At 40.8% G+C, this 8658-nt stretch overlaps 1 protein-coding gene across 1 annotated transcript; it reads left to right on the forward strand.

Moving 5' to 3' along the window:
• Positions 1–5430: 5430 nt before the first annotated feature.
• On the forward strand, positions 5431–8295 carry LOC115670157 (uncharacterized). The gene is made up of 5 exons (XM_030591358.2): positions 5431–6023; positions 6112–6387; positions 6487–6775; positions 7229–7339; positions 7641–8295. The coding sequence occupies exons 1-5, from the start codon at positions 5691–5693 to the stop codon at positions 7754–7756; spliced, it is 1125 nt and encodes a 374-aa protein (XP_030447218.1). The 5' UTR covers positions 5431–5690; the 3' UTR covers positions 7757–8295.
• Positions 8296–8658: the final 363 nt, after the last annotated feature.

Below are 8658 nucleotides of genomic sequence, written 5' to 3' on the forward strand. Positions count from 1 at the left end.
GCATTACATTCTCCTTCCCGCAAGATATGTATAACCAAATAATAAGCATGTTGACTTGAAGATTCCAAGCCTGGAATCTAATTAAATAATTTCTTTTTCAACCAACCCCGAAAAGAGCAATTCGACCCAAATCATACCTGGATGTGCTCTTATTTAATTAATTAATTTGATTAATCTAATTATGCCAACAGACCATGAACCAGCTGACCTTGAAGATTCATGCCCCAATTCGACAGCCTAACCAAAAGCAAAAGCCGCTTACCATTGTGCTTATAATGTAGCACTCGGCCGGCATTCATCTTGGACGTGATTGGTAGCTCCTAATTTTCTTATTTAGCTCGAAGAACATTATATGACAACAACCCAATTTTATTTTCCTTTTTATAAAAAAATTAGGGAAAAAAGGAAAAGAAAATAAAGCAATTGGTCTTATAATAAATGTTTTGATGTTGCCAACTGCGACTCTAGGGGGGGTCAACCAAATTGGTAATGTGCAATAATAGCCCCAACCTTGTTGGGGGAGTTGGAGATACTATGATGATATATTTATTGTAGAAGATGAGAATTTAATTAAAAAGGAAAAAAATAAATTCCTTTTTATTTTGGTAAGGAAAAGAAATTAATGCAATCCCAACAGATGCCAGGTGAAATTGCAAGGCTGGATAAATATATCTTCTTTATCCAAGGTTTCGACCTTAGACCCTCAAAATGGGAAATGGAAAAAGAGCGGATTTATTTTTCTTTTGAAAAACATATTAATTAATAAAAATCAAGTGATATTGACGTGTGAGTAAAAATATGCGTAAAATACGAATATGTGCGTATACACTCAGTTTATTGTGAAAACTCAGTAGAATAAAAGTCAGAGGCTAAACTATTTTCCCATAAATTTCCCAATTGAAACATCATGGCTAGTTGACTTTATTGGCATTAAATTTGTTTTGTCCTGTGCAGCTTCTCTTTCGACCTTCTTTTCAATATTAGGATTTCCAACCCCCGTAATTGAAGAAAATGAGACCATTTCTATCGTCATCGCGTTTGGACGATCAACAGGACGTTAGGACTATATAGATGAAAGGCATTGGAATTCAATACATGAACCAATGAAAAGAAATGCATTTTCTAAGATGATGAAAATACGAACGATTCTATCCATGTATTTTCGCGTTTTTCTCAATCAAGTTTATGCGCTTTTAATTTATCCAATCAAGCGTTTTCACTTGCACAAACTATCTAATAAAGTCTCTCTGACATCAAATCAACCAAATTCAACCGATATAATCGCCGGACGACGTCGGACTATGATGGGGGCAACACTTTACCGATGTTGATGGACGTTACGTGGAAAGATAAAAAGAAAATAAACCAAACAAACTCCTTTTTATTTTTCACGGTAGTGTCCATGTCATACTTTGGTGTTGCGCAATGATCCTATCACCTCGATCGGCCAAATTTGGAGCCATAGAACTTGACTGGATAATTCGTAGCGGTAGAATGACCAAATTAGAAAAATTAAAAGTGCAAGCACTTGATTAGAAAAGACGTAAAAGTATAAAAACGGAATTTAAACATTAATATCCAAAACAAGGCATGGGAATCCCAATCGCCCGAATAGGAATGTAATTAGTCGAGGCAATTAAGGTTTTAAAAAAAAATTCTCCATGATGTTTTCTAAAATAGGAAAAAATAAGTAATACCGGGTAAAAGATTTGGCCTATAATGGCAAGTTGTGCACGCAAGAATCCCCAAGATTCCACTATTATGATTATAATATTTTTTCGATCAAAAAAAAATTATGAGATTTGTCTTTTCTATTCGGGCGCCTTCTCAATTAATAATGGCTTATTGACATTTATAATTCGTGTGCCCCATTTTCCGTTGACACAAAGAAAAAAAGAAAAAAAAAAAAAGAAAAACACTTCATCGCAAGCTTTCTTTAATTTAGGTGACATGACTTCCGACCTAAAATAATAGAAAATTGGAGCATTCATATGCTTTTTGTATGTGTGCGCACGCGCGCATGTCCTTTTGACCGGCGTCGTTCTAAAAAATGTCATGATAGAGGCTCATTGGTGATTTCGGTATGCACACGGTGTTTTATTGGTGCAGATCATTGATCATCCACGGGCCACGGACTTATTATTATTCTTCATTAGTTTTTGAAACCGAAATTAGTAAACAGCTGGGGACATAATCTAGCTTATTAACCTTGATATCGATAAAAATCTACCTTGCTACATAATATAACACGAGCGGGAAAATTATTCAAAAAGTTATAAACATATTGCACTTTTGTCAATTTAGTTCTAAACTTTTTATGTTTGCCAATTCAGTCATAGACCTTTTCACTTCCTGCCAATGCTGACTTAGCAATTTTTTTAATAATTTTTTCAAAATTTTTAATATTTTTTTTTTTTGCGCTTCTTCCCTCTGGCCGGTCCGGCGACTAGCAACTTGCCAGAGGTGCAGGCCGGCGAGGTCGACCTTGCTGGCCTCTGGCGAAGCTCGCCCCCGCCGACCACTGGCGAGGGCGAGCCTCGCTCGCCGCTGCCAAGCCGACCTTGCCCAGTCAAGGCGAGGCCAACCTCGCCCAGCGCCGTCGCAGGTCAGCCTCACCTTGGCTGGATGAGGTCGGCTTGGCAGCAGCGAGCGAGGCTCGCCCTCGCCAGTGGCCGGCGGGGGCGAGCTTCACCAGAGGCCGGTGAGGTCGATCTTGCTGGACCAGCCAGAGGCCGAAAGGGTAGAAGAAAAACGAAAAAATATTAAAAAATTCGAAAAAAAATTTAAAATTTGCTACGTCAGCGTTGACCGGATGGCCGACGGCCACATCAGTGGCGGCCGGGCAAAATTGGCTGGATGGACTCTATTGGCAAAAAGTGAAAATGTTTAGCACTGAATTGACAAAAGTGTAATAGATTTATGACTTTTTGAATAATTTTCCCTAACACGAGCAATATTCTATTTTCAAGGATGGCTTTTTTTATCAATTTTTTTTGTTTTTCAAATCTATGTCATGTCAAATCGTAAATATTATCTTTTATGGTGATTAATCCCCGTTCATCTTATATTCAAACCCGCATTTTATTTTTTTTGTTAATGAAAAGACCAAAGTTCTAGACACGTCTTTCCAAAATCTAATTCGAAATCATTAGAGCACCTATTCAGATCCACCATATAGTAAACAATTAACTCCTGGCGACATTCGATGTGACTCTGCTCCTCCAAATAATATGGTATGATTTTTACTGTATACAAGGTAAATTTATCGACTTTCCAATCTCGAAACCCTTCGTAAAAATGCCATGACAACTCACCTTTGCTATTATATATTCTAGTTCCTTGGCACACTCTATTCACTTAATTACCCTACAGATCATGATAGACACCAATGTTTTTAGGCAGGATAATAAACTCTCAGTAACTATTTTTTTTTTATAGAATTGAGCTATTTTAGTCATTTGGAGGCAGACGCCAAATCAGAAAGTTGACTTTGGAAATTGTATAGACAGGTAACAATTTATTTTCGAGTAACAAGACAAAATAGGAATATGAAATCGTCAAGATAATTGCTGTGCAACTACACCAATATCTCATATTCCAAATTTGAAATTAGATCTTATCTTAATTACCATTTAAAGTTATTTCTTAAAGTGGTTAGAACTCGTAAATATTATCTTTTTTCTAAATACTAGCAAACGAATAAAGTAAAAAAAAATTATAGATTACTACGTTAAAAGAAGTAAGTAATTGAAGATTTAGTCCTTTTGGAAGATACACTTAATTTCTTGTAGATAAAAAGAAGAATTTAACTTACCAAAAAAAGATGAGAAATAACTAAGTTTCCATTATTGAAAAGTATTAGATTTTAAAAGCACGAGTTCTGAATATAAAGTACAAGTTTTTCCACAGAATTTATTGATGGAAACTTGAAATTTAACTTATTTTTGGATTTGGTTCATTCTATGTAGAAATATTATATTTTATTACTTTTGTTTTTTTAGTTACATTCCTGTACTCTTTAGTCTTTTGCTAGTTAGCTATGGCTCCGTTTATTTTGCGAAAATGAACTATTTAGAAAATGTTTTCCTAAAAATATCACTTGTGTCTCTTACAAAAAATGGATAAATGAAATTTTTTATTATTATTCATGAAAACGTTTAAACATAAATTGCCATAGACAATGAAAGTATTTTCTATCGACTAATTATCTCAAGCGACATAAGCGATTATTTTTAAGAAAATATTTTATTTTTCAAATTATTCATTTTTCGCATAACAAACGGAGATAGAAAATATGAAAATCAAATTAAAAACACTTGCGAATACAAATGAGATCAATAATTGCAACAATTGATAACTTTTCCGGCACAATTGGCTATAGAAACAATTAAAGTAATCTTAAAGAGAAATGATTAAGTGACGGTCTTTAGTCTATTGTGAGATTAACAATATGTTTTGGACCACAAATAAATAAATAAATAAATATTATAAATCTTTGTGAGATCCACTCCTTTAAGAACATGATTAATCGCATGCATGCATACGTATATATTTGGAAGCGGAGTTTTCACATACGACGTCCCATATGATCTCTCGCTTCGCGCTTCCATGCAAGCTCGCTGTACATGAAACAGGCTTGGTGGCCGTGTGTGCACACGTTTCTACTCGATCATATTAAATAAAAACCTCGAGTAAAAAACCCCGGGCCTCCCGTCTTCCTCCTGGTTAGTGTGTAAAAGAAAGAGAGTAGTAAATGACGAGCAATACAAATAACATCTCTAACATCTTCCGCCTATCCATTTGTTTCCGCCTATCGTGCGGCATTACACTAAAGAGTCTTCAATTCCCGATCTTCGACCCGAACTTATCAACCCTTCACTGTTTTTGCACGCTATGGTACCGCGACACCAGAATGAAGCCTCTTTGTTAACCTCGGTCCCAGCAAAGGAGACACCGGGGTAAAGAGAGTGCCCAATCAAGGACGTCGAACTTCTTTCGAAAAAAAACCAAGTTCCCTCCCCGAGGAAGTGGAAATAGATTAAAAAAAAAAAACCCTAGTAGTTCGTTTCGAAAGATTCCCCTCGACATTATATTGACTTTCCCATCACCTAAATACATTTAAAAAATTCGAGAAATCAAACAAAATCCTTTCACATTTAAATTCCCTCTCGCAAAGGCGAGGCGCGTGCAAATATTTTAGTACATTTTTAACAAACGCAAATGGGGCGATATCCTCATATACACTCCTAGGAGAATCCACTTGAACTTGCTCAAAATGATTTGTTGTTGGGATTAGCCATCAATTTGATCTTAAAGAAACCTCCAAAATCGTTAGCCAAAAGACCTTTAAAAACGTCTCTCCCCCTTCCCCCATATATTTGCAGAGCCGCAGGCCCAAAGTCAGAGCGAGACAGAAACAGAACCCTAGTAGAAGTACCTTGGTACCGATCTCCCCCTGTCTCTGTCTCTCTGTCTCTCTATCTCTCTCTATAAATCGTCATGAGGACCCTGTTTCTCAGAACTCTGGGAACTCCCGAAACCTGAGACCAGAGAGTTCGTTTCGTTCGTCCAGTATCATCTCATGGCCTCTGATGGCGGTGGTGCTCTGTCTCCTTCCCGCGTGACCAGGTAATTAAGAGGGGAGAAGAAAAGAACACACAGAAGCTCTGACACACTCATAAATAGATCCTATGTGCTTGAACCCAATGCCATTTATGATGGCTGCTGATCTACACCAAGCGCAGTTAGTGCTCCCACCCTCCTCATCTATGTTTGTCCCCGGGCCTCGCTCTCGATCTTCCTCGGAGAACGACCGCAGCCCGCAGGAGAATCGCTGCCGCTCCGGGTCGAGCAGCCCGTCCTTGTCGGGTTCGGGGCCGAGCACGCCGTCGGGGTCGGAAGTGGCGACGACGGAGAGCAGCTACGAGGACGACGAGTACATGGCCGAGCTGACTCGCCAGATGGCTCATCGCATGCTTCAAGAGGATGACGACGACGACGTCAAGCACTCTGTTCTGAGCCAGGTGCTTACTTAATTCATTCAAAAAAGATTCCCAGATGTGAAAAATTGAGGAAAGTTGGGATTTTTCTGATGCGTGTGTCGATTTGCAGGCATGGGGTTTGGCTGGTTCGCCTCCGTCGACGCTGTGGTCGCCTTTTGCTGCGAACCAGAGCAGCAAAAATTTGTCATTTCCGGAGAGCGACCGTGCCTGGGACATCTCGCACGATCTCTCCGACCAGTTCGAGAAGATGATGAGCTTCGACGAGCAAGAGCCTCAAAATCGCAACTTTCATCAAAACTTTTACGATCCTGCTCCTCTGGACCACTCAATTTCGGTCCGTCGCTCAAGTCAAGCTCTTTCAAACGGTGGAATCATGGCCAACGAAGTAAGGGCTGATCCTGTTGCGAGTCTGGTGATGATTCGGTATGTGCTGCTCGTGTGTTTTGTTTGACCGTCTTGCCTTTGGCTTGTCTGTGCGACGCAGTTTGATCGGGTCCAACCGGAGCTGGTCGCGAAGCAATCGAGGTCCAAGAACCGGAAAAAGCGAGGCGGCAACGGGGGGATGGCCACGGCCACGGCCACGGCAAGCACCGCGCCGCCTCCTTCGGCGACGACCCATCGGCAGGCCCAACGACAGGCGCTCCGGCGAGCGGGCTCGGGCATGAGGGCGGTATTCCTGGGTGGGTCCGGGCCCGGAAACGGGTCAAGCGGGACCGGCGTGTTCTTGCCTCGTGGAGCGGGCAACGACCCTTCTGAATCACGCAAGAAACCGAGTAAGATCCTCGAACCTTTCGCGATTTTCTTTATCCACTGTTTTATTTTTTCGGGTGTTTTCTCGAATTACTTTGAGTTTCGGTTTCGTCTGTTTGGTTATCCTCTGTTTTCCTGAGTAGATGGAGTGGTTAGGGAATTGCAGTGGAATATCATCCGTCCCATTTTCCGTCAATTTTTGAATCTTCTCTTGTTCAGATGTGACTTGTTTCGTTCTTATTAATCCCCACTTTCAAAAGATTCCTTCTAGCCCTGAAAAAGAAAATCTTCATTTTGCGAGCTGGAATCTTCTTCCATGGCCCACCCGCAGATTTGTTTTTTCTGTCCCTGTTGTTATATATTCCAAGCTCTGCATTTCAATGGCTTGACAGTTCTAGATTGCCAAGAAACTGCGACTAATGTCAATGGCAAGAGCCAAACCTGATGTTATTGGTGCACTTTGTGTGTCTTATTAGGATGTTCAACAGTTCTGATACCGGCCAGAGTTGCTCATGCCCTGATGGTCCATTACGACAAAATGGGCGCCCAGTCGCGGCCGGGCGTCAGTTACTTTCATCCGCAACATGGTAAGGCGGCTTACTGATATAATTACTCGAGTTTTTTTGCTTCCGGTCCATAAGATGATCGTATGTAGTGGGATAAGGCTTTAACTGTTGTCGGCTGTTACCGTTGTATCGGTGTCTATCAACTACCCTTCAGATTCGGGAATATAATCGCCATGTATTGCACATCGGCCGTTATGTTGCGCCTTTCAGGAATATAATTAATTCTTCTTTGTACCCTTACTATATGCTTGTCTTTGAGAAATTCAAAAGCTCTCACAAAACCAGCAGTGTCACTTTTGCTCTGTTATCTTTCATTTTGCAGATGCTGCTACAAGTGGAAGTAGTACTGGCTCGAATCTCCAGCAGGAGCGCCAATCCGAGGCGACACCAGCCCTGAACCAAAGCGATGTAGACCTGCCTCAAGAGTGGATTTATTGAAGTTGGCCTTGGGCCTCGGCACATGCACGGATCGTCTTCTGGTCCCAATCCGATGGGAAAGTTCTTTTCAGCTAGAAACCAATAGACAATGGTTTAGAATAGAATACAGAATAAAGGAGTGAAATGAAAGACAAAAGGTCTCTTTCTTTTAGTCAAATAGGGTGAACCAATGGATGATGCAGGCAGAGCAGACGAAGAAGAAAGTGACAATGTCGTGAAGGATAGTCTGTGTGAATGCAATACAATAGTGGTTGCTGTCAAAGTACAGTGGAGGAGGAAGTTAGGTAATAATTGAGTGAAGAGGCTCGAAATGAGGCCTTTTGTCCGACTGCTTGGCTGGATCGCCAACAAACCAGTGCCTAGAATGGTGTTTTATATGGAGTGCCTTGAATAAATAATTTATGTGCTGGTGATGGATGTGGGTGCTGTTTGTTTGCTTTTGTTTCTCTCTTTCTCTCTGTTCATCTGGGTGTGCGGCAGCAACCTTGAGTTGTGTCTTGTAAATGTGGATGTGCAGAGCACAATGAATTGAAACGGTTGCTCTCTTTCAACGAGGGCAGTCATGGAATCTGACGAACAACCTAAGGAAAGGAGCATTATTTAAAGATTTCAACACAGATCTCTTCTCGTGGAGAGATACAGGTAGGCGTTCTCCTTAAAGTAATGTCTGTATTTAGGAGACATTCCATGACACGACCTATGAAACATCTGTCACGGACCATGATGATCAAATCGTTTCGGAGAAGATGTCCCTGTCTCGAAAGGACAATGCAGACCAACTGTCCTCTGATTTCGGCATGTGTGCGTGCGTGGCGGTTTTAGGTGAGCAACTTCAGGAAGATGTAGGGGAGGGTTTGAGAAGTGTTGGTGCATGATGAGCTCTGCGGGCTTTTCGTCGTCTT

Source organism: Syzygium oleosum, unplaced genomic scaffold (genome assembly GCF_021117445.2).
Source record: "Syzygium oleosum isolate NSW1041296 unplaced genomic scaffold, Sole_v2.1 Sole_v2.19, whole genome shotgun sequence".
NCBI classification, from domain to species: domain Eukaryota; kingdom Viridiplantae; phylum Streptophyta; class Magnoliopsida; order Myrtales; family Myrtaceae; genus Syzygium; species Syzygium oleosum.

Excerpts from the sequence above, each read along its gene's own strand:
- LOC115670157 (XM_030591358.2), top strand. The coding sequence starts at position 5,691 with ATGTGCTTGAACCCAATGCCATTTATGATGGCTGCTGATCTACACCAA. Across the intron at positions 6,776-7,228 it reads TGAATCACGCAAGAAACCGA|GATGTTCAACAGTTCTGATA; the intron begins GTAAGATCCTCG and ends GTGTCTTATTAG. Across the intron at positions 7,340-7,640 it reads TTACTTTCATCCGCAACATG|ATGCTGCTACAAGTGGAAGT; the intron begins GTAAGGCGGCTT and ends TTCATTTTGCAG.